The 26,482-nt window shown below is 44.6% G+C and overlaps 1 protein-coding gene across 1 annotated transcript in view; it reads right to left on the reverse strand.

Annotated features, from left to right (window-relative positions):
• Positions 1-3,249: 3,249 nt before the first annotated feature.
• Positions 3,250-26,482, reverse strand: part of TMTC4 (transmembrane O-mannosyltransferase targeting cadherins 4) — a 56,153-nt gene continuing 32,920 nt past the window's right edge. The window contains exons 7-18 of the mRNA XM_068984333.1: positions 24,825-24,917; positions 24,431-24,595; positions 22,883-23,085; positions 21,221-21,392; positions 21,000-21,131; positions 15,461-15,540; positions 15,183-15,290; positions 14,948-15,089; positions 9,118-9,232; positions 7,946-8,058; positions 6,221-6,290; positions 3,250-4,358 (exon numbers count right to left, since the gene is read on the reverse strand). Coding sequence (XP_068840434.1) covers positions 4,210-4,358; positions 6,221-6,290; positions 7,946-8,058; positions 9,118-9,232; positions 14,948-15,089; positions 15,183-15,290; positions 15,461-15,540; positions 21,000-21,131; positions 21,221-21,392; positions 22,883-23,085; positions 24,431-24,595; positions 24,825-24,917 — 1,542 coding nt within the window. The 3' untranslated portion in view covers positions 3,250-4,209. The remainder of the gene's footprint in view (positions 4,359-6,220; positions 6,291-7,945; positions 8,059-9,117; positions 9,233-14,947; positions 15,090-15,182; positions 15,291-15,460; positions 15,541-20,999; positions 21,132-21,220; positions 21,393-22,882; positions 23,086-24,430; positions 24,596-24,824; positions 24,918-26,482) is intronic.

A 26,482-nucleotide genomic window follows, 5' to 3' on the forward strand; every position in this document is an offset into this window, starting at 1 on the left:
AGCTCTGTGAGGTTCCAACTTGGGTGTAACACAGATTTTCCCTTCACATTCAAGTATTATGCCCCCAAAGGCCAACTATTTCTAGATGATTACCGAGAGAGCCATACAGCATACAGTTTCCTGAAGACTTAAAAGCTTGCTTCAGAAGAGTCTGCATTGCACACCCCGTCGTTCAGCCAACAATCCAAGCCTCCTGAGTTCTTTTCACTCAGCATCACTCTGGAACATCACCCCCCCAGTTCTCCCCCATCTTTTGGGCAGAGCAATTTAGCAACTACTTTTCCATTACCCGACTTTTCCATATGGTGTCTCTTTACCACCAAGGTACCTTATCACAGCTGTATTATGAACTCATCCATGGCTCTCTTGAAAAAAGAGGAATCTGTGATGTCACACATGTTCCTTTATTTACAAAGAAAAGTTATTTCAAATGATGCAGTAATTTACAAAGGAGAGTCCCCAAGAGGCCCCTGCAAGGGGGGTGCTGCTAACAATGCTCAGTCCCTGATGTCTACACCAGCAAGCCCAACCTGCGCACACAGCAAGGGTTGAAGTAACCTGGATTGTAAGCTCCACAGGGGAGGCATCACCTGTGATCATTCATCATATCCTCAGCAGCTAGCACACTGCCAGTGCACAGTTTGTGCTCAAGGAGATATTTTGAAAAAGATAATAGCATAAAAGTAGTCTGAGGGCCCCTTGTGATGGGACTCTTCTGTATCTTGACTGTTGGTCAGTCGCTCAGTTGTCTGACTCTGAAAGCCCATGGACTGCAGCACACCAGGCTTCCGTGTCCTACACTCTCCCGGAGCTTGCTCAAACTCATGTCCATTGAGTCAGTGAGGCCATCCAACCATCTAGTCCTCTGTTGTCCCCTTCTCTTGCCGTTAAGCTTTCCCAGCCTCAGAGTCTTTTCCAATGAGTCAGCTCTTCACATCAGGTGGCCAAAGTATTGGAGCTTCAGCGTCGGTCCTTCCAATGAATATTCAGGATTGATGTCCTTTAGGATTGACTGGCTTGATCTCCTTGCAGCCCAGGGGACTCAACGGTAGTGACCTCACAAATCCACCTGTGATAAAATCACAGAGTTGTCCCCTCCACTAAAAAGTTCTCCACTGATCTTTCATCTAGTGGTTTTATTCACTGCTGATCTTTGCCTCAATCAATTAATTCACTGGGGACAAAAAAAAAAAATGGTTTTCTAATTGCCATCCTTTCAACATTTATTAGCTTCAGTTAGTCAATAGAGAAAAATATTTTCCCCCACCAGCTATGGCTATTTGGTAACCATGCAGTCATGACAGATAGGTCAAACCTGTCTGCTGAGAAACCTATAAAAGTGAAAGTGAAGTCGCTCAGTCATGTCCGACTCTTTGTGACCCATGGAGTGTAGCCTACCAAGCTCCTCTGTCCATGGGATTCTCCAGGCAAGAATACTGGTGTGGGTTGCCTATACCTTCCTCCAAAAGTCGAGTCTATCATTTAAGGCAAGTACTGAGTCAAGCACCTCATTACTGGGAGGGAGGTCTTATTATGCCCACATTACAGATGGGAAACTGGAGTTGAAGCAATGCTAAATGACTTGCCTATGACATCAAAGCCCTAGAGCCAAGAACCAAGTGTAGTTTTTTTCACCTCAAAGTCCAATAGGTGTGAATATGAACATACATGTCCAATGCTTTACTGTGGGGCTTGGTCTATTCTGTGAGATTTTAACTCAGTCATCTGAAATAAAATGTAAAGACCATGCTTAAGAAATGTGATAGAATCAGAAACCCAAAGAGCCCTGTGAAGGCACAGTGTGCTACGTCTACACGGTGCAGGTCTTAAGAAATAAATGTAACATTGCATTTAATAGGGAAGAGATGTACAGAGAAATAAAAAATATCCCCAGAGTATCTTCTAAGGCTTTGTGATGTTTACTATCAGAGAGGTGAAGAATTATTTGGACTCTCTGATTTCCCAAACTGGCAATGATCACTATGTTTCTTCTGATACCACCCCGACCCTCAACTGAACCCCATACCATGATTGAGCAATATAAACACAAGTTTAAGAAAAATATCAAAAATGAGGGGGAACTGGGAGTCAGATCTCCACTTTAGTCTTGTTAGAAGGGAAACCTAAGAAATGAAGAAGGTGGCTGCCTTAAGAAGGAAAAAAGGAGGAAGAAAAGATGAACAGCATGGCCCACTTCCAAAATCTGCCGAGATAAAAGGCTCCATGAAATGTCAATCAGGCGAATGACTGTTTTCTCTGGGCCGAAGGCAGCTGTGATGGAAGTCCTGAGATGGAGCGGTGAGAGCTATGGGGGTTCATTCTGCAGGCAGGGCATCTTGATTTGACACAAGTTTTAGTACCAGTACCAAAAAAAAAAAAAAAAAATCACAAACAGGCTGTTATAAGAAATGGTTTTCCTTTACTCTCGAAAGACAAGCACTGTTTTAAAGAAAGAAATTAAAAGAAAAATCAACAAGCATATAGTACATCTATTATCTCCCAAGCTAAGTGCTATAGGAACATAATGAACAATAAAGCAGCTCCTGCTCCTCAGAGCTCTATAAACTGTTATTGTTGTTTTGGGACCGTTTCTGAAAGGTTTGAAACAGCATTTTCTCTTCTGAGGATCTCAACCGTCGTAGGTTACAATTACTGATTTACAACTCTATGCTGGTTGGCCTCGGACCCCACTCCCCACAAGCGAGTGTAGACAATCAATTCATCTCAATGTGAGATCTACTCACCCCGTTTGTTGAACCTGGATTACTATTAATTGGTGCCTAAAACCAAATAGTGGAGGAGGAAACAGCAACCCACTCCAGTATTCTTGCCTGGGAAAGCCCATGGACAGAGGAGCCTGGTGGGTTACAGTTCATGGGGTCGCAAAAGAGTCGGACACAACTTATTGACTAAACAATGACAACAAAAACCAAATAGAAGCCATATTCTAGAAAGAATGAATTGGTAACTTTGATTTCAGTTTAAGGAAAGAAGACAAAGAGTCAAATATTAGGTTGCTCGAAATGTTTGAGGTTTTTCCATAACATCTCAAGGAAAAACCCAAACAAACATTTGGCCAACCAAGCAACTTGAAAATCATCTATTAAGGAGGCAATATGACACTTTTATACTGGTTTGTGTAATAATTTTACTGCATAAATTACACAGATTGCATAAATCATTAGGTCAACAGCAAATATAGAAGAATAAAACAAAATGATATGATTATTCTGACCCAATAAAACATGATAAATTAACCAATTCTTAAAAATATCACAAACTCCTTAAATGTGGTTCCTTTTGAGAGGAAGTTTACCTCTTGCATTTTTTGGATATGACTGTGGTTCTATGAAGCTAAATGGGAAACGGCTTTCCAGGTAAACTTATAAAAACACAACTTACGTAGATGTGTAGCCCTCTTAATACTGGATATAACAAAAATAAAGACATTAGGCTGTCTGTTTTTATCTAAAGCATAGCTTGAATTTTCTATTAAGAGTGACAGTTTATGTAGAATACTACACAATTTTGCATGCTACAAATAGCACAAGTTGAAGAATCCAAAAAATATTGGAGGAGTGAATTTCTTCCTATGGAAAAAGTGTAAATATACTAGATGTTAAAATTTCCACTCTTCATTCAATTATTTGCCCTGTTCAAAACATAAAAATACAAATAAATATTTCCTTACAAATGAAGTACATAGCATATCGTTTGGAAAAAAAATTAAAAAACCAAAAATCTTAATTTACTCGTCATTAAATAAAAATTCTAATATACAGACACATTAGATATTTATATAAATGTAGGAGTCCGTTTGTCATTTTCTGTTCACAGTCAATGTTTAATAGTATGAGTCTCTATACAACACGATTTGCTCCAAATGCAGGTTTAATTCTGATGTAAGTCACTCAAGATAATTTTTTTCCTCTTTTTCTTTTTAATTAAAAAAGACTTTATTCTTGGCTTTTCAGAAGTTATGTTTCAATTGTCTGAAAAAATACAATTTCAATGCAAAAACCACATCAAGCATTCAAGAGTAAATTGCTGGTGCTATAATCTTTTTGCAGGTCTTTGTTTTCACAGGAAAAAAAAACAATGAAGTAAACAACACGTAGGACTTTACATGGTTAAACGCAAGCACGAGATATGGACAATCTGCCTCATGCACACACACACACACAAACTCAAAAAATGAAGGAAAAGGGATCAGACGTTTTTCTTTTGCATTTGTTCCAGCTTTCTTCTTAGAAGACCATAATTTTCCTTAGTTCCCGATGCTGTCGGGTCAAGCCGCAGAGAGATCTCGTAGTGTTTTTTGGCCAAGTCTAGATGGCCCCAACGATGATAGAGCACAGCTGAAATAGCAAGAGATCAATTTCATTGGAAAGGCTTCTGAATAACTTGTGGTATTCCCAACCACTTGCACAAAGAAATATAACAGAACCTCTGCAAGCAGTTTTCCAAAACCATTGTTTAAAACAATACTGTTTGTACTGCCAACTTTATTTATTGTAATCGTACCCCTTGGTGATCATCCGTTTAACCATTCCCAGTTACTCCCGGGGTTCTGAACCATCTCCCAACAGAAACAGCGTTACATAAAGAAGTAAAAGAAAAGTTCCCTAAGTTTGGTGATGCTGCCCTGAAATTTCCTGGAAGCCGGGCTGGATAGGGCTGGGCTGCCACACCACTTAGCACAAAGCCACCACGTAGAAGACCAGCTGTTCGGTTTTTTTTTCTTTTTTTTTAATAATTTTTATTTATTTATTTTTGGCTGTGCTGCGTCCTAGAGGCTTCAAGGGTTTTCCTCTAGTTACAGTAAGCGGGGGCTACTCTTTGGGCTTCCCTGATGGCTCAGAGGTTAAAGCATCTGCCTCCAATGCGGGAGACCCGGGTTCGATCCCTGGGTCGGGAAGATCCCCTGGAGAAGGAAATGGCACCCCACTCCAGTATTCTTGCCTGGAGAATCCCATGGATGGAGAAGCCTGGTGGGCTACCGTCCACGGGGTCGCAGAGTCGGACACGACTGAGCGGCTTCACTCACTAACCCCTCAGTGCAGTGCACGGGCTTCCCATTGCCGTGGGTTCCGTTGCGGCAGAGCACGGGCTCTGGGCACATGGGCTCAGTAGTCGTGGGCACATGGGCTTAGCTGCTCTGCAGCATGCGGGATCTTCCGGGACCAGGATCAAGCCCCTGTCTCCTACATTGGCAGGTGGATTCTTTACCACTGAGCCACCAGGGATGCCCCAAGACCAGCTGTTTATTTAATAAAGATTCCCTTACACCTTTTGGCAACATCATAGCTTGTTTGTTGCCAGCTGGAATTCAGGGCTCTCACATCGAGATCTGACCACAGAGTGACAGTAAAATAAACCTACTTGTTAGAATAGTAAGCCTCTGATGATTATAATGATTTTCTAAGTAAAATGAACTTTCAATGTGAGCAGTACAGCAACCACTGATGCTTCATCACTTTTTTTTTGCAAGGAGAAGCTACAGAATCTATAGGGAAGAGATTTGGTAGGAAAAACATTCACATGACTGAGCCTTCCAAATATCAACAAGCCTTGTTCTAAAAATCTGAATTACTGGGACTTCCCTGGTGGCCCAGTGGTTAAGATCTGCCTTGCAGTGCAGCCACGTGCCCCAGGGCAACCAAGCCTGCATGCTACCTCTAGAGAGAAGCAACTAAGACTCAGTGCAGCCAAATAGCTATTTTTTAAAAATCTGAATTACTGGGATATAAAAATAGAAGAAAGGAATTCTAGGGAATAGATCACTGTAAATGCATTCTTAGCCAAGGCAGAGAACATACGAATGCAAGGAAGTCCAGGTTAGAAGGAAGGCCCACTACAGGAAAGGCAAGCACACACAGGTCAGACTGCAAACTTCCAAAGCAATTCTCAGTTCACCAAGGCCAACACGGGCTAGATTTGAAAAACAACTCTCCCAAGTGATTTTACAAAAATGTACCTATTTCACGAAGTGAAAGTGGCTCAGTCGACCCCATGGACTCTACAGTCCATGGAATTCTCCAGGCCAGAATACTGGAGTAAGTAGCCTTTCCCTTCTCCAGCGGATCTTCCCAACCCAGGGATGGAACCCAGGTCTCCTGCATCACAGGTGGATTCTTTATCAGCTGAGCCACCAGGGAAGCCCAATTTTACTAAGATTATATAGAATTCCCGTATGATTCAAGTTGAAAATTTTCCTTACCCAAATTGCCATGGTAACTTGCTGTATTTGGATGAGCTTTAATTGCTTTGAGGAACAAAGCTTCGGATTCCTAGAAGATGAAACACATACAAGATAAGGTACGGCACGCAATGCAAAGGTTTCATGCCCAGTTTCATCGCTTGTGGTTTTCAAACTTTGAACGTGCTCTTTCTGTTCCACCAGATTCTCCTCCCAACACTGAGGAGGCCCAGCAGGGCCACACCGTGTTAAGAAGAGGCTGGGAATGGTGACCCACCGCAGGGTGTGACGGAGCAAAGGTGACAGCGGAGTCAGGACAGTGGCCGAAAAGAGGATGAATACGCTAAGGACTCTGCCACCTGCCTCCCAGAAGTGGCGGGAATCCTGCCACATCAAGCAAGCAGCTAGTTCAGGGTGCAGGGGAGGATGAACAAAGGTCAAAGAAGGAAAGCGCCGGGCTCTGAGAACACCTGTGGAAGGGTCACATCCAGTCACCATCGGTGAACTCATCTCTGGGATTCTCCAGGTTAGTGGGGTCTGGGTAACCTCCCCAAAGAACCCACAACCCCCTGGGGAACCCAGAAGCAGCCCAGTCAGTTGGAGAAAATGAGCAGAGAGAATCGGGGAGAAACAGCTACAACTGGGTCCCCTCTGCACAGGCAGACTTGCAAAAAATAAACACGATACCCCTTAAAAGGTTATCGGTCAGCAAAATCTAGAATTCAAAAGTATATACTGAAGCCATGAAACTCCCTGAGTATTCAGCTCGAAAAGGAGAGAAATGCATGAAATATCTTAACTGCGTGTTGTTTCAGAAAATTATACTGACCATGCTATCTCTGAGGTTGCTGGGGTCTCAAAGAGTCGGACATGACTGAGCGACTGAACTGAACTGAAGTGAATGCTATCTCATGAGCTGAAGAGAAGTAAATAACATGGGACAAACGGGAATTAATCAGTACTTCTAGGCCTAGAGCGATCAAAATCACGTACGGTCCTTGATTCGGGAAGGAAGTGCTTCTCTCATGAAAGGACTAAGACGCTGCTTCTAAAAGTGTGTTTTCTGTAACATCTGTGTTAGGAGGCCAGGATGCTGGTTAAAAATGCCTATTTGCTGACCTTACCCAACTGAGTCATGGGGAAGAATAAGCATTTGTAATCTCACAGGCTCCCTCGGTGGTTCTGACACACAGAATTAAAGTCTGAGATCAGTGCCATTGGGAACGGAGTCCCCTTCAGTACACAGGGAGTGATGTGCCCTGTGACTCACAGTCTACTGGCCTCTCCTGGGAGCCCAGTCACATACAGCTGAATCAGTTTTCATTGATCAGAAATTTCTAGGGCTTTGCAGGCGATCTGTAACTTCCTGCAGGTGAGGAGAAACCTGAAAGCAGGAAGAACCAATCCTATCTCGCCTTGGACCAGTATTCTTTCTGTGCAAAGACCACCAGCCCCACTGCCAGGACAGCGTCACAGCTCTGTGCTGGGGAGGGGGCGGGGGGAGTCCGCCAGGACTCGTGGGCCTCTCCTCCCTCCCACGTCTGAGGGCCAGAAAGCGTGTGGAGTTGGGGCCACAGAGGCACCTCTCGGGCAGCTTCTCCAGGATGCAGACGGACTAAGCCACGCTGGTATGCGGCCAGCACGGCTCGGGCCGCGTTCTCAACTTAACTGGGCAGAAGTTACGTTTATGGTTCCTGTCAGCTGCTGGCATTCAGTGCAAGAAATCACGGCCTGGGGTCCACACACCTTGTATTTCTGGGACTTCCCCAGCACGTTTGCCAAGGAGAACATCAGAGAGTGATCATTAGGTATTAATTCCAGTGCCTCTCTGCCAACAGCTTCAGCTTGGGCTAAATTACCTATGAGTGAAAAATGGAAAACTTAAAAAACACGTTTGCACTGTAGTAGTGTTTTAGTCTAATTAACAAGGCTTTTGTGCATTATGTACAATTATGAGTAAACTTCATAATAAAATAAATGTGGAACATGTAACACACACACCACACACACACACGACACACACACGACACACACACACACGACACACACACACACACGACACACACACACACACGACCTACCAGCTGCAAAGCCATGGCAGTCCAGCACAGTTTTGATATAATATACTAACAGTTTTGGATTAAATTCTGTCACAGCATGTAAAATCTAATTTTAATTTCCCCCCAGATACCAGGTCTACCCAAATAGGAGCAAACAAGCCTGCAGAATAAGAATATCCCAGCAACCCTTTAATAACTGAATATTTATAGTATTGAAGCTCACATTCTACACTTCCTTTAGAAACAAGTGCATTTCTCTCTCCACACTGTACAGATGGCTGACTAGCTTTAAATTCTGCCAAATGAAAACTATCATTTCTTATGGGATGGTTAGATTTTTTAAACTGGGGAACAGAGAAACTTCCAACTGATCCAGTCTCCCACATGCTAAGAAAACCAGATCATCAAGTTTATTATTATCATTGTATCAAAAATAAGGATCTCTGAGGGTAGGTTTGAGGGCATCTCCTTTGGGTACCATCCATGAACTTTCGAGCATGGACTCAGCACCGTCCATTTCATAAGCGTGGAAGGCATCCTTACTTGTTTCTGGGAACCTCTAGCATCCTAGATGAGGCCCGTTGTCACATGACAGGCTTAAGATGAAATGAGATGTTAGTGCACACCAGCCCCATTACTCTACACCACCTCTAAGCAAAGGGTCACTTTCCCAAACATTCATATTCCAGTATGTCAAAGGAAACTCCATATTCTAGATTTTATATTTGCCATGCAAAATACTGAACCCTAGTTTCATGTTAAAAAAAGAACTCTAACATACTATTAAAAAAACCCATCTCTATTCCTTAATTATCCAGTGGTGCAGTACTGGGGACTGACTGAATCCCTACTCCGCACCTGTGTTATCGAGGAGTATGATCATGTTGTTCCAGGCCAGGCTGTGCTCTGGCTTTAGCACGGTAGCGTTCCTCCACGCGTTCAGGGCATCCACGTGACGATTCAGATCTGCGTACTGAAAAGAAAGCATGGACTCCTGGCAATCAATCAATACTCCAATTCTCTTTTGCTTTCTCTTTCCAAGATCTAACCAACCCAGACCAAACCAAACTTGCATGTATCGAGCTTCCAAATTTTCACATTAACTCATTTAAATTTCCAAAAAATCTCAGGGATGAAGAGAACTATTTCCATTTCACAGATGAAGTAAACTGAGGCACACAAAGAGGAAGTAACTTGCCCAAAGTTCCACATCTAGAAATGGGAGAGCAGGGAATGGGACCAGGTGGTTTAGCTCCTCAGCCTACAACCTTTTAACTACAACCCATAACTTAGTGATTCTAGGTGTCAAGTTATGTTGCATACTACTGAGGAGAGGTAAGGAAAAAAATGAAATCATTAGTATTTTTCTAGAAAGACTTCATATAGTCCAGGTATTATTTAAGGTATTATTTTGAATGGCAAACAAAACGTTTAATGTGATTAAGCTCCATGTGTCAAGCTCACCTTGTGAAAAATGGTCTTCCTGCCTCTATCTAAGCTTCCTATGAAACTATGAGTATACCAGACATATTTTATGAATCGCTGGAAAAGTCTTAAGCAAGGACGTAAACCCCTTTATCAATCTGGAGCCTGTTTGCCTCCCTCAAGAAGGAGAGAATGATATACTGCTGCCTTTTGAGAGAGAATGCTAACACTGACAACAGAATATAAAATGGCTAGTTCTCAATTTACATAGTTAATAAAAGCACGCGGAGGGAGAAAGTGATGGGCGTTTTTAGCAGGTGACCCTCTGGCCCTCTCTGAAAGTGAAAGTCGCTCAGTCATGTTCCACTCTTTGCGACCCCATGGACTATACAGTCCGTGGAAGTCTCCAGGCCAGAATTCTGGAGTGGGTAGCCGTTGCCATCTCCAGGGCATCTTCCCAACCCAGGGTTCAAACCCAGGTCTCCCACATTGCAGGTGGATTCTTCTCTAATTCAGTTCAAATGCACATCTCAACTGAATGAACATGGTTCCTTTAACTGCAAACAAAGTGCATGTGATGACAATTTATCAGAATTTAAGGCGCTTTCCTTATTTACCATCAAGTCTGTCTTTTCCTTAGACAACAGAAGCACTGTGACTTGCCCTGTGACCCACACGGCAAACAGGTGACATCTTATGCCAGAAAAAGAAATGTTGAATGAATTACGGAAATATCTGTCAATATCCATTTGCTAAAGATGTTGTTGAAATCTCCCATGAGACTCAGAACTCTGGTTAAAGTAGTTTAGCCCTTAAATGAGGAAATATGTAAAGTTAAAAAACTTCAAATAATTTAGGTTGCCTAATTATATCATATTTAATTTCCTCTTTATATTTGATATTTCATTGATTTCTCAGTCAATTCTCTCCAGCAACTAACACGCATTTGAGTCACATGGACAAGACTCATAGGGATTTTCCAGGCAAGCGTACTGGAGTGGGTTGTCATTTGCTTCTCCAGGGGATCCTTGAGACCCAGGGATGGAACCCGGGTCTTCCGCATTGTAGGCAGATGCTTTACCGTCTGAGCCACCAGGGAAGTCAATTATATCAACAGTTAATTTCCTCTTTATATTTGATATTCCATTGATTTCTCAGCCAATTCTCTCCAGCAAGTAACATGCATTTGAGTCACATGGACAAGACTCATAGTGACATTCTTTCTAAAGCACTCAGGAAAACTAGCATAACTTCGTTACATGAACATTCTTTAAGTATTTTATTATTTATTACTATTTATTAAAGAGTAACACCTGACTGAACCAGATAACATTTACTCTTATTTTGCCTTGAACTGGCTCAAACAGTAGAAAATCTGCCTGTAATGCAGGAGACCCAGCTTTGATCCCTGGGTTGGGAGGATCCCCTGGGGAAGGGAATGGCAACCCACTCCAGTATTCTTGCACGGAAAATCCCATGGACAGAGGAGCCTGGTGGGCTATATAGTCTATGGGGTCACAAAGAGTGGACACGACTGAGCGATTAACACTTACTTTTATACACTTGCCTTTATAGCATCTATACAAAGTGAACAAGCACTTTAAGTGAAACAGATAAAAATGGTGATTTAATAAGAACTACTCATCCAGAAAGTAAACAAGTAAATAAGCACATTATTTTCCTAATACTCATGCTGAGCTTTCTATGCTCTGCAAACTACATTTCCCAGGGTGCTTTGCTATTTGGCTCCTCCCAGTTAAGTCTTTGCCAATAGGAGTCACAAGTGATGATCAGATGGTTGGACAGGAGTAGCCCTGTCCCTCATTCTCACTCTCTCCTTCCTTATTATCATTGGCAGCATCTCTACAGTGCTCATGTGCCCTCCTCCAGTCTCAGGGCTGGACTGTGGTTGGTTTTTTTTGTGTGTGTGGTTGTTCTATCACCATCTCAGTCTTCAGTTCAGTTCAGTTGCTCAGTCGTGTCCAACTTTTTGCAACCCCATGGACTGCAGCACACCAGGCCTCCCTGTCCATCACCAACTCCCAGAGTTGACTCAACCTCATGTCCATTGAATCAGTGAAGTCATCCAACCATCTCATCCTCTGTCATCCCCTTCTCCTTCTGCCTTCAATCTTTCCCAGCATCAGGGTCTTTTCCAATGAGTCAGCTCTTCACATCAGGTGGCCAAAGTATTGGAGTTTCAGCTTCAACATCAGTCCTTCCAATGAACACCCAGGGCTGATCTCCTTTAGGATGGACTGGTTGGATCTCCTTGTAGTCCAAGGGACTCTCAAGAGTCTTCTCCAACACCACAGTTCAAAAGCATCAATTCTTTGGCACTCAGCTTTCTTTATAGTCCAGTCCTCACGTCTCACATCTCAGTTTTCGGGTGATGATAATTCCTGAGATGTGCTGCCTTCCATGAACTCTTAAATTCTGGGGGCACCACCTCATCCCACTTGTCCCCCTAACCCCACGCAGTTTCCTTTTACTCCCCAAGTTAATATCATTTTTCCACAAGTGTTTTTCCAACAGCTGTATAACCCGTTCCTTGTACTGAATCTTCTCTAACATACTTAGCATGGTTTTGGTTTTCCTGAATGAGTCCTGACTGATACAGTCAGTCCTTGCACAGTGAACTGTGTCCCGTCACCATTACCATAGTTCTCTAATATCAGTGATGTGTCCCAAGTAAGGGCTTCCCTGGTGACTCACACTGTGAAGAATCCGCCTGTAAGGCAGGAGACCAGGGTCCCAAATAATCCAGCTCCTCCCCATTTCCTATGTCACATGAGAACTGCATTATGTTCCCTTCTTATCTGGATCCAGACATCAAAACACATTTCTGTCTCCCACTACTAAAGAGTGACTAAGGAGGATTTTTTTTTTTTCCAAACAGAAACTCTTAAGTTAAGTCCCTATTATTTGCTGATATATAAATATACTGGTTGAGCTTTTAAAAATTAAGCTCTTAATGCTTTTAAGCTGTCAAGCAGGCAAAAGCTAGATAATTAAACCACAATAGAGGACAAAATCTTTAAATAAGCAAGAACAGCTGGCAGGAGAGAATGCAGGAAGATTACTTCATGGCAGCATAATTAGTAAACGATACACAGAGAGTGGCAGAAGGTCTCCATACAGTGAAGACTAGGATGATCTTCTGCGTGAGAGTGGGGATGAGCTCCAGGGCCTGGAGCACAGTGCTAGAATCCTCTAGTTTATATTCCATCTTCCTTTCTTTGAACGTTAACTTGGCTCATTTACCATAAATTCTCAATTTCGCAAACCCCAAGGAACTGCAGCGACCGGCAGCTATTGCAGGAAGGAAGAAGACTGCTAAGTATTAGAGCTTTAAAGTATTAACCCAGGACTCCAGGCAGATACACTCACTTCACAAACAATAATGAGAAAAAAGCTGCCTCCAAACAAGAGGAACAAAAAAGAATCAAAGAATTCAGTGGGGGCTGGGGGAGCGACGGATTGGGAGTTTGGAACTAGCATATACAAACTATTATACAGACAGTGGATAAACAACAAGGTCCTATTGTACTGCGCAGGGAACCATATTCAATATTCTGTAAGGAACCATAGTGGGGGAGAAAACAAAGAAGAATTCATGCGGATCTCAAGAATACTATGTCAGTGCAAGTCCTGGTGTAGACACAGTAAACAGTAATCTCTGCCATAACCACCAAGGCAGGTATTTGGATAATAGCCAACTTGTTTCCAGACCTCTTCTCATTTCATGAACTTTGTAAGAATCTAACCTGCGTTATATGTGATTGGATTTTCTGATCTCTACTGATATCATTACAGAGAAGTTGTGCTGTCTCTCCTCTCTCCCAAGAAAATGATACAGAGGACCAATTATTTGTGTGTGTGTGAGTGTGTCTGTGTGTGTGTGTGAGTGTGACTGTAGGAGTGTGTATGTGTTGGCCGCTCAGTTGTGTCTGACTCTTTGCAACCCAAGTACTGTAGCCTCCCAGGGTTCTCTGTCCATGGAATTTTTCAGGCAAGAATACTGGAGTGGGTTAGTAACCAAAATTTCCATTAAATAATCTCAAAGCCCTTTTGTGGGCTCCTGAGCTTTCTTTTATGGGGGTGAGGGGTGGTTCCCTGTAAAAACCCAGGGAACCGTCCCTTGAGACAGGAGAAAAGGAAGGCTCAGAAATCACATTATGGGTTTGTTTTTTTTAATTTCAGTTTTTATCCGTGTTTTAAAAAACAGAGAAGCCAATGTTTATCAGGAAGTAACCCCTTGGAATACCGTTTTACAGGGCACAAAGGGACTTTAAAAATTGCAATTTACTCCTTAGTTTAACCTGTTGCCTTTATGATCTCTTAAACTTGGCTAATTCGAGTTGGCTTGCTCTCTAATTAGAGCTTTAAAAATAAAACAACCCACATATTAGGAAATCAAATAGCTGCCTTCAACTGAGAATAAATGTCCGTGAAAGGACTTCACAAGATGTAGAGGGCAAGAATGGGTGTTGCTATTCTCACTTTTTTTTTTAAGTGTCTTTTAAAGAAATTATGTATTCATTTTTGGCTGTGCTGGGTCTTCATGGCTGCTAAGGCTTTCCTCTAGCTGCGGTGAGTGGGGGCATCTCTCTAGTTCTGGGGCGTGGGCTTCTCACTGCCGTGGTTTCTCCTGTTGCCCAGCACAGGCTCCAGGGTGAGAGCTTCAGCAGCTGTGGTTCCCCGGCTCTAGAGCTCAGGGCTCAGCAGTTGTGGCAACTAAGCCAGTTGCCCTGAGGCATGTCAGATCTTCCCTGATCAGGGGATCAAACCCGTGTCCCCTGCATTGCCAGGTGGATTCCTATTTTTTCCACTTGAATGAGTTTCATCAGTTTTGCTTGTAAAATCCCATCTGAAGTAATACAATATTTCAAATGACCTGATCACTTTCTTTTGCCTGGTGACAGTCAATCCTATGAGGCTGGACTAGGTTCTTCCTGATCAATCTCCGTTTTCGCCCAAAATACCGAGGATATAGTACTAGGAAAAGAATCCGCCTGCAATGCGGGAGACCTGGGTTCGATCCCTGGGTTGGGAAGATCCCCTGGAGAGAGAAACAAGCTACCCACTCCAGTATTCTGGCCTGAAGAATCCCATGGATGGGGTCGCAAAGAGTCGGACACGACTGAGCGACTTTCACTTCACTAAGAGGGCAAGTACCAAACAGACGTTACAATGATAACTGTGTAAAGAGGGAAACAAAATCATGCTTTTCCTCCGCAGCCGCAGAGTACCGCAAGCTCACCAAACGCCCCAGGTTGTAGTAACAATCCGGGTATTTCCTCCGGTGCTTGATCGCCGTCCGGTAACTTTGCTCCGCGGCTTGGAACCGCTTCAGGCTGTTTTGTACGATGCCTAAATTCATCCACGCGGCAGCGAAGTCTGGCCTGGAAGGTGAACGAGGCAAAAAGAAAGCGTCAGCCCCCAGGAGGCAGGAGCGCCCGTCCTCGCCGTAAACCCAGTTATAAGAGGACGCTTACTGTATCTGCACAGCCAACGACAGCAGCTCCTCCGCTTCCTGAAGCTCGTTCCTTTCTTTCAGGATGTTTCCCAGATTATTCATGGCATGGACATACTTGGGATTTAATCTGGAAGTGGAAAGAGAAACCAAGCCCGCAGTCTTCACCTAGCTCTCAGGCACTGGCAAACCTGAAGTCAGGGTCCTCGCGGGGGCAGGTTTTTAGCGCTAGAAAGTTACAATAAGACACAGATACTGTAAAAACGGCATGTCTTCTGCGAGATAAGCCGCTCGCAGTACCTCACCGCTTCCCGGTAATATCTGATGGCCGCGGTCTGATTGCCTTTATCAGCCAAGTTTTTGCCAACGTTGTAGTGAACCTGCAAAGAGAGGAAAAACTTGGCTGTCAGCTGCCAGGCTTCTTTGTTTGGACCTGGGAGGCCCATCATACCTTTTAACTGAAAGCAAAGGATTGTTGTTGTTGTTTAGTTGCTCAGTCGTGTCCGACATTTTTGGCGACTCCGTGGTTGCTCATCCCCCTGCAGCCCACCAGGCTCCTCTGTCCATGGGATTTCCCAGGCAAGAATACTGGAGTGGGTTACCATTTCCTTCCCCGGGGGGATCTTCCTGACCCAGGAACTGAAACCGTGTCTCCTGCATCTCCTTTCTGCATTGGCAGGAGGATTCTTTACCGCTGAGCCATCAGGGAAACGGGTAAAAAGTATTTCTCCATCATCAAACGTTCTGTTTGGAGGCGTACGATGTAAAGGTCAACAGGAGTCTCAGAGAAGATGATGCTACAGGAAAACACGCTGCATGCTGATAGCGACAGTAACACAGGCGACTTGCAGGTGCTGATGCGCTGCTTCGCTGTCACTAAGCGTCTCACCCAAGGTTGTGGTGCTGGATTTGAACGCAGGCTGCAAAGCCTGTGTCTCTTCCCCCTGCATCACACCCATGTCCGAGGGGGCCAGGTGAAGACGGGCCAGCTGCTCAAGGCAACTTCTAGACCCACTCACTCACTCTGCTATTTCTCTTCAGGTAAAATAATGCTTCTTTGGGGTGTTATGGGCTGCACTGTGACTGCAAAATTCATGTTGAAGTCCTAGCCCCTCGTTCCCCAGAATGTGACTGAATTGAAAGATGGTGTCTTTAAAGAGGTCCTTAAGTTGAAACGAGGTTCTTCGGGCCCTAATCCAATCTGAATGGTGTCCTTATAAGAGGAGGAAATGGCGACACACAGTGAAACACCAGGGATGCCCGCACACAGAGGAAAGACACAGGAAGACCACGTGAGGTTTTAGCAAGAAGTCTGCCAGCCAAGGACAAAGGCCTCAGGAGAAGCCAGCCCTCTGAGGCCTTGGTCTTGGACTTCGGGCCTCCAGAGCTGTAAGGAAATAAGCTTCTACTGTTGAAGCCACGCAGTCCATAGTGTCTTGTTATGGCAGCCCGAGTGGACCGATATAAGGGCTTCCCAAGTGGCTCAGCTGTAAAGCATCCACTTGTCAATGCAAGAGACACAGGTTCGATCCCTGAGTCAGGAAGGTCCCCCTGGAGGAAGAAATTCCAATCCACTCCAGTATTCCTGCCAGGAGAATCTCATGGTGAGGATCCTAGCGGGCCCCAGTTCACAGGGTGGCAAAGGGATTGGGTCGCAAAGAGTTGGGGATGGGGGAAGCAGAGGAAAGCAGAGGGTGAGATGGTTAGATAGCATCACTGATTCAACGGACGTGAATTTGAGCAAACTCCGGGAGACAGTGGAGGACAGAGGAATCTGGGGTGCTACAGTCCATGGGGTCACGGAGCTTCGGACATGACTTAGCAATTGAACAACAACAGTGGACTGATACGTGGTGAATTACAATAATGGTTTGAGTACAGTCAAGTAGCATTGTATCTGAGCATTCAAAAGCCCTTCTAAAAGTCTAACCACATCCTGCCTTATCAATCGTCTTCAAAAAATACTACTATTTCTAGAAGGGTATAGAACAGTGCGATATTCTTTAAGCATGTATGTAGCAGAGATTTGTTTTTTAACTCCCAATTTTAAAGTCTTTATTTCTATTTTTATCTCCTTGCACACAAGGAATCAGAAAACAAGAAAAGCATGGGTGACAGAAATGTGTAATATTGTGCAGCACGCTCGCTATATAATTTAAACTTCCCGAACCAAATTACTGTCTATCCATAGGTATTACCATCTTCAAGTTATAGCTTGGAGGAGGCTATGGCTGGATCCTGGGTTTGGAAAAGTGTGCTCTAAATGGTTTGATTTGGGGCTTGTCCCAGTCCCAGTACCAGCCCCGGGCTGGAAGTGTTAACTTCACTCCTGTCCTGCACACAAAGGGAGGCTCCAACCTGCGAATGTGGACGTGCCTATGGTCCCCAGAATACAAAGACAGCTCCTACACAGACTTCAAGTCAGCGAGCTCCTGCCACTTCCTGGGAAATTCTGTTTTCTCAATCAAATGCTCAGACAAAGAGCTGAACTGCCCTCTGCAGTAGAGCCGCTGTTCTGTTAGACCAGGAAATCAGCGGAGGGAGGAGGGTGCCTCTGCAGAATCAGACTGCAGTGAAGTCAGTGGAACCAGTTAAAGATCACAGAGCTGCCTAGAAGGCAAGCTGCCCATAATTACGACTGGAGACAGGCTTACCCAGAGGCCAGCCTTATCCTATGGGTTATATGCAGGGAGATATTTGAACAGAAAACCCACTTGAAAAACCAAAGCAAAACGCTCAGAAACAGTTTACTTAAAACAGAGTTTAAAGAATGATTTTTGTTTCCATGGAATGTAAAGGACTGAAAAAGCCTGCTGATCCTTGAACCTTCCCTCCAGCCTTTGTGATTCATACGCCAAGGCAACGAACCAGCACAGAAGCCACAGATAAGACCCCTGGTCAAGGATATGTAAATACAAACGAAGTGAAAGCATCCGTAAGGGAAGAAGGCACATTCAACACAGTGGTTTCAAATTTCCTGTTAACACTTGACGTTAAAATGTTTTAACCACACAAAAGTCCTATAAACCACCCTGCCTCATCCTTAAGGAAATACCTCATTGTGGTAAATGATCCCTTTCACAGCTAAACAAACTTAGCATTGTATCCCAGGATTGATATAAAATGCCACATACTTTCAAGCCTCGAAAACGAAGAATGGCTGCAAGTATAATCAGATACTTGGTATCTCATCTGTAGTAGGAATTTAATTTCTATTTGGCTCAGTTCAGTCACTAATATCACGAGTTCCTACCAGATGCAAGGCACTGTGGGTAATTCCAATGTCTGACCAGGCTCAGCACCGAGTCGCATTTGTAAATCTGGGCCTGGTCTACAGCATAGTGCCAACTGGTAAGTTAACAGTCAATGGATGGAAAGTGGAACAAGTGCAGAAAATGCATCTCCTGCAACAGAGTCAAATGAAATCATCCTAAAGGAGATCTCTTCCCTGAAATCAACTTAGCTTTTTTCCAAGGGAAAAAAAAAAGAAGCGTAGAGAATTTTAATACACTTCAATTTACCATGCCAAGTAAAACAACAACAAAAAACCCAAAACAAACAAAAAACCAACTCTATCTTGCTCATAAATACTAAATGTGCTTAGTTGCTCAGTTGTGTCTGACTCTTTGTGACCCCATGGACTGCAGCCCGCCAGGCTCCTCTGTCCATGGGGATTCTCCAGGCAAGAATACTGGAGGAGGTTGCCATGCCCTCCTCCAGGGGATCTTCCCAAACTAGGGGCTGAACCCAGGTCTCCTGCATCGCAGGCAGATTCTTTACTGTCTGAGCAACCAGGGAAGCCCCATACTGAATGGCATCACTAAAAAATGTTCCTGGAGAGGCTTGTCACTATTGGGTGCACTTTGAAGATGAGATCTTATGTGTATGTCTTAAATTTAAAGGCGAAAACTGCACATACAGGCACACGATTGTGTGCATGTCCGTCTGCACAGCCCCTGAGTTTTCTAGCCTGTGATATATAAAGTCACTCACTGGGGCAGCCATGTGGGCTCAGACATCACACGGTCCCATCCCTGCTTGTTCCCCAGGGTAAGCTGGGTGCAGGACTATACCCGGTCTCTACCTACCACCTGAGTTACTAACCCAGATACCATCAGCTCCGTCCTTCTATGCTTCAGTCTCTCACATTTGGAAAATTAAGGAACATAATAACCTTTCTCTAAAAGCCTTCGAGGGAGGATAATGGAAATTAATGACAGAGCCTCTACAAAGAAATGTGAGTTCCTTCTGGGGAAGAAGTAAAATAGAAGGGGTAATCACTGCTATTCAAACAGAAAAGTAAAAACAAAGCAAATCTATTAACATTTATGAAATTAAGTCACAGGCTGATTTACTTTCAGTAGCATAACATAAATGGTTAGGTCAGCAAATCAAATCGACAATAAAAGGCTGAAGTAATTCACTCTTTTATCTAAGCCCCTTAACTATAAAACATGAACAAGTTTTTTTAAACCAAGGGAAAGACAAACAAGGAGTCAACACGTTTTATATAATACTATCCTTCACTCCAGGGTCACAGTAAGACATCAGCTATTCATTAGATTTCTTCGTATAGTTTCGCCTGAAATCACTGCTTTCTCTTAAGCACAGAACGTGGAAATGATATAGAACTTCATGGTGCTTTTATTGACCCTGCTCCAAAGAGGATCGCTTTTAAGCATCTGAGGAAATTCCAATCCTGATGACACCGAAAGACACCATTATTAATCACATAATGATCTATGCATGCTAAGACACTTCAGTCGCGTCCAACTCTTTGCGACCCTATGGAATGCAGCCCACCAGGCTCCTCTGTCCATGGGATTCTCCAGGCAAGAATACTGGAGTGGGTTGCCATGGCCTCCTGCAGGGGATCTTCCTAACTCAGGGATTGAACCCCCGAGTTTCTTATGTCTCCTGGGTTGGCAGGAGGGCTCTTCACCATTAGCGCCTAATAGAAAATATTCTCACCTGACTCCTTGGCCTCCCATTTTGAGCAAGTATCATTCCCTTCTTTTCATGTAATGGGACAGCTGATACTAAAAAGGAGCCTACGAAAACAAACATTTCTTGAGCACTTACCATGTTCTAAGTACCATGTCAGGGCATTTCAGAGACCACATTCATGAAGGCCTCATGACAAGCCCAGGGAACAGCCATGGTCCCCCTCCTTGTTACAGATAAGGGCGTTCAATGTTCAAAACCATTTTGCCCAAAGATGCACAGCTGGGTAAGTGAAGAGATGGAGTTCATCAAGGATACAAGTGAAACAAATTCCTACCAGACCGTGTCAACAAGAACACTGCCAATTTTAGAGTCTATGCATTTTATTGTTACCTAATCTGGCAAAAACAACTCCAGGCAGAGAAGCCACAGGTGATAGAAACGTGCGTACTGCCCCCCACAGAGCATCCTTTAAATTCCTAAACCAAACTGCTGTCCGCTGGTAGGTATTATCATCTTCCAGTTACAGACTGTAGGAGGCTGGAGTGCATGTTTCAAAAAGTGTGCTCTAAGAGGCCTGACTGTGGGTCTCCCCAGACCTGAGCCTGAATGCATGGAGTTGCCCACCCTGCCACCACCTCGATCCATGATTGGACCAAGTGGAAGATGAATAGAAACGTGTTTAAGAAATATGCTGTTTCCCTGACATTGTCTGGTTTTAATGATTCCTTTTTAATTATTTTGCCTAAAGTGTAATTGTAGTAAACTTTGTCAAGATCACGTAAGGGAAAAAAAAAAAAAAATGAAAAAGAAAACCTCCAAGTCTATGACCAAGGTCATATTCCAGATTCTCCTCACTCCGCTGTCGAACTTAAAAACGTGGCAGCCAACATACCTTGGCATTGAGAGGACACACAGACAGGGCGCTTCGGAAAAGCTGGTCTTCACTCCGCCACTCGCCGCTGCGAACCACACATCTCAGCGTGTTTAGAAATAAAATTCCCAGGATGAGAGCAGCAATCAATTTCTTAAGAAGAGAGGGACACGGGAAATGTCATTAGTAAAACCTACTCATCGTCTTGGTCAGGAACGGCACCCACCTCACCGGGCCAATACCTTTTTCTTCGTGTGTTTACTGAGTGCTGCAAATCCAAACGTCAGCAGCATGCAGTAGCCAGCGCTGGGGAGGTACAAGACCCTCTCGGCCACCACAAAGCCCACTCGGAAGAACAGGTTACTTGCGGGAAGGAACGGGATAATGAGGAGTCCCAGGCCCAGCGTGAGGATCCTGGAAGACGAGCAGTAGTTAGAATGGCTACTTTTAGAATTTTCAAGAAAAGTATTCTACTTTACATGAAATCCATGATAAAGACGCCCTTTCCCTTTTCTCTCTTTTTTTTTCATGCCAGCAATTAAGAAGAGGCATCAGTAGAGAGGGTCTAACGGAGGACCATTAAGATAAGACAGAAAAATCTTAGCATCGAGCATAAGAATAAATCTTAGAAGTCCTCACATTCACATGAATAAAGTTAGAATGATTACTTAGAGAGGTCTTATGAAGTTGCCTGCTTCTAACTATATCTCAAACCATGTCGGTGTCAAATAGCTCAACACCTACAATATCCCAATTGGGCTAATTGGGATATTGGTCCCAGTTAGTCCAATTTAGTCTCCTGACCTTTAACAGGATGTAATGTCACTTAACTGGTTTAAACTTTACAAGATCTGAAATAAACTCGTATCATTTGGGGATGCTCCAGCATAAATTTCAGTTGAGCAAAAAGAAAGCTGAGAGCGGCGGGACACTTGTGGAAGCAGGTAAGCATTCCCAGAGTCCCAGGTGATGTTAAGAGGATGAATCAGAGGCTGGGTCAAACAACAACGTCCTTCTGCACAGCACACGGAACTATCTTCAAAATCCAACGATAAATGGTAATGGAGAAGACTATGAAAAGCAACACACAGATGTATAAAGAAACTAAACACAGCGTTGCAGCTCAACTACACTTCAACAAAATTAAAAACCAAACAAAAGAAGGCCGGTCAAATCTGATAGCTCCTTCCCACAAACCTGTGCTTGCAGTGTTAGAAAAATCCCGCTGGCACATACACAGCGAATTGGGACAGAGGTGTGTCACCCTTTAGAATTATGAACCGATTTAAGGCACAGGGTAAACTCAGAACTGAATTTACTTTGAGAAATTACTCATCTCATTCCAGAAACACTTATGCCTAAAGGAAATCATCTTAAATAGTTTTCTTTTCCACAAAACAGGTTTTTCCTCCCAATTATTTTCTCAATACCCTTCCCTCCCCCCGCCTCCTGCTTTTTTTTTTTTGGTGAGAAATAAGAGTCTCTTTGGGGTGGCAGCTTATTTTGTACAAATAACAAGAGAAGGAACTGCTGTCGCATCCACTAGGGCTTTCTGAAGGGGAATTGTGAAATGATGGGCACAACACACATCAATTACACTCTCCGTTCAGACCATAAATTACTCTTTACCACCTATGGCGAGAAGGATCTCAAAATGCAACATCACGGTTGGGGGGGGCAGGCGGGGAGATGAAGCAGTCATCGGGCGCCCCCTCCAGTCCACTCCCCTTGAGTTGAAGCCAGCCATGGATTCTGAGTGGACAGAACTCATCCTGCCCAGACATGCGCATCTCTACTGAAACCTGTCCTTGCACAAAATCATTATGATAATCTGTGGTGCTGAATTTAGCAACATGCTCAGACTCCACCCGGTGTGGAAGTTAAAATTCAGCTCGGCCTCTTACCTTCTCTTCTGGCTGTCTTCAGAGCACAGGGCTTGGCGTATCAGGCCAATTAGGCAGAACCAGAGCGCTGCCAGAGCAATCACCCTCCAGTCCCCGACGGACTTAATAAGGGGGATGCAACCCATCGACCAATCAAAACACAGCCACCAAGGGCACAGCAGCAGCCAGGCATTCAATGAATAGTAGTAATTATAGTTTATGGCCTGCCAGTCAAAAGAAAAACAAACATTTGATACTGAACTTGGAAAAAAAATACATATATATATATATATGTATCTCCTAGCTTCCCTTTGGAGGCCTTCATATGTTTCTGCTCAAGGAGCCCAGTTGTGTAAAATAAAATGTTGCCATTTTCTGCCCTGGGCACCAGGCTGAAGTGTGCAGTTGACTAAATACATTGAGATTTTTGGTTTTTAAATAGATTTAAAAAGTACAGTAAAGCCACCAGACTCCGCTTTACATTTGCTATATTTCTGGGAATGCTATGTCCCAGTTATTCACTGATGCCCCAAGTCCGTGACCCAGGAAACCTGCTGTCCAGGGGTCTCTCACGTGTCTGACGATACAAGTGGAGGGTTTTATAGTGTTAGATTTCTGTCTGTATGAAACGCACAGCTAAGATACCCTTGCCTTCAGAAAAAGCAAACCTTGACAAGAAAGTCTGGACAGCGTTAAGACTTTTAAAGACACCACCAGTAGGGACTTCCCTGGCGGTACAGTAGGTAAGAATCCACCTGCCAATGCAGGGGACATGGGTTCGATCCCTTGTCCAGGAAGATCCCGCATGCCTCGGAGCAATGAAGCCCGCGTGCCGCAGATACCAAAGCCTGGGCACCTATCGCTGGTGCTCTGCCAGGAGCGAAGCCACCAAAATGAGGAGCCCGCACACCATAGCTAGAGAGCAGACCCGGCTCGCTGCAGCTAGAGCAAGCCCGCACAAAACAACACACTCAGTGCAGCCAAAGATAAATAAATGACTTTTTAAAAAGATACCATCAATACTGCTATATTTTATCTTAACCTCAACACATCAATTTCCATTATACCAAAAGTAGGTTAGGGGACGATGTAAGGAGTCTGGCAAGAAACCTGACATTTTCTAAACCACTCCTCTTGATTTCGTTTAGAGTGAAAGTGAAAATAGTAGTTGCTCAGTCCATGTCTGGCTCTTTGTGATCCCATGGACTGCAGCCCACCGGGCCCCTTGGTTCATGGAATTCTCCAGGCAAGGATACTGGAGTGGGTAGCCATTTCCTTCTCCAGGGGATCTTCCTGACCCGGGGATCAAACCCAGGTCTCCTGCATCGCAGGCAGATTCTTTGCCGTCTGAGCCACAAGGAAATACAAAGACTTTACACCCTTTCAAAGCCCTGATAAAAACCTGGTTTCACCCCAGAACTTTGTTGGTGAACGGAAACACGTGTGGAGGTGTTCTGATTAAGGCAGTTTGCGGGTATGTTGGGGAGGGAGGTGAGGAGGAAGAGGGAGGGAAGACCTGGGGATCTGGTGGGCAAAGATGACCTAGCGGAGGACGGACCCGGGACTCACCCTGACCAGCACGCTGTCGGCGAAGGAGGCGGGGTTGTCTACCTCGGTGAAGGCGGGTGGGCCGGTGCCCATGATCTTCCAGCGTACATACAGTACCCCGGCTCCCCCCAAAGCCAGGAGGGTCATTCTGAAGAGGAGGCCCCCTGTCCGGAGCATGCCAGGGCTCTGAAAGGACAGTGCAAGGCCCACAATGTTGAGGATTTTTCAAATAAAAGTGTGGCTAAGCCAGGTATAAATGTGCAGCAATTCTGGCTGAACCTCGCTGACACTGGGCTTTAAAAGGCTGCCTGTTTTAGAATTCAAAGTTGCAAGAAGTACTTTGAAAATGGGGTTTTAAGCCAGCAGGTACGTGACATTTTCCACATCTCGGCTGGAGACAAAAGCAGATACTCACCTCTAACAATCTGTCCTTACGGAGGACCTTCCGGACAATTTCCAGGACATTTAATTTGCCTATCACCAAGATGTCGAAGATGGCATTCAGACCCTAAGAAAGCAAAGCAAGGAATCAGCCATGGGACAGCCTAACTGATCAGGTAGCCAGGATACGCCACAATTCTATTGCATAATCTAGACGAGAAATATCCTGGATTAGATCACCGTAGATAATCCCTTCAGCTCTAAAAACAAAACAAATCCTACGGTTCCTGTGAAATTAGCTCATGATATTCACATCAAATTTACTTGTTTATTTAATTCTTGGTTACACTGGGTCTTTGATGCTGTGCACAGACTTTCTCTAGCTGCGGTGAGCGGGGGCTCCTCATTGCGCTGGGTTCTCTCATTGCGGAGCACAGGCTCAGTAGTTGTGACGCACAGGCTTAGTTGCCCTGTAGCATGTGGAATCTTCCCGGACCAGGGATCGAACCCGTGTCCCTTGCATTGGCAGGCCGATTCTTTACCACTGGACCACCGAGAAAGTCCCATCAGATTTGTCGTCTAGTAAATCCCGTTAGTCACAGTTTCATAGCCTGCGTGCAAGAGTATGATAAGATGCAGGAGAGCTAGAGCTTTGGGGTTCCCAGGAGAAGTTCTGCAGAGGACCCCCTTCCATTTTTTCCCCCCTAAAACTGTCCCAGAGTTGTAGCAGAGCCAATACCTGTGCAGTGGCTATGCCTAAGCCAATAAGGCAGCCAGCAACCTTGAAAACCCAGCCATGTAAGTAATTACACTTCAGGAACCTGGGGTGCTGCCTGATGAGGGCATATGCCCTGGAAGAGAGGGAACAGAACATACAGACCCTGGTGGGGCTGCAGAGACATCCCAGGCTCAAACTCCTCGACACCCACCAGCTGTCCCTTCCTGCCTGGCACACAGCCAGCCCCACAGGGGAACGTGGTCATGTGACTGAGTGCTAGCCAATGGGATGTGGGCAGAAGTGATCACGCACCTCTTGGAGGTTTGGTCATGGACCAGAGCACGCCCCACCCTTGGTTTCCCGTCCAGTTGGCTGTGGAGGAGATGACGGAGGTGTCTGGAGTGGCACTGGAAACCATACTCTGAGGATGGCAGAGCCCCACTGTGTGGAGGATGGCCACCTCTGCCCATGACTTTTAGGGGGAAGATCAATAACTCCAATCATGACCACCTCTGCCCATGACCTTCAGGGAGAAGATCAATAACTCCAAGTATGCAAAACTCCCGGCTCTAGGAAGTGTGATATTGCAGCTGCACTGATGCTAACAGCTTCCAGCAGCAGCACCATAGTTCCTTTCCAGTAGGTATGGCTGCTCTTAAAGCTCTGACACCTGTGGTTACAAGCTGAGGGCTCATCTGGCCTTGGGCGCTACCCTTTACCCTGCAGTGGACTTTCCATAAACGTGGCTGCTGTTGCCAACGCCATGCAGCTGAACTCCCTGCTGGAACTAGGCAGAGTGGTCAGAATATACACTGTGCGGATGGTTCAACCTGCCCTTCGATGACGTGGGGCCTCCAAACACAGAGCTTCGTGGCAAAGAGGATCAATCCTAAGTCGTCAGAAGCCAGTGGTAATTTGTGGTTTTCAGCGCAAGGGTGACATCTCTCCTCAGCCCCCTCCCACACATGCTGGGA

This window comes from Capricornis sumatraensis, chromosome 12 (genome assembly GCF_032405125.1).
Source record: "Capricornis sumatraensis isolate serow.1 chromosome 12, serow.2, whole genome shotgun sequence".
Taxonomy (NCBI): Eukaryota; Metazoa; Chordata; class Mammalia; order Artiodactyla; family Bovidae; genus Capricornis; species Capricornis sumatraensis.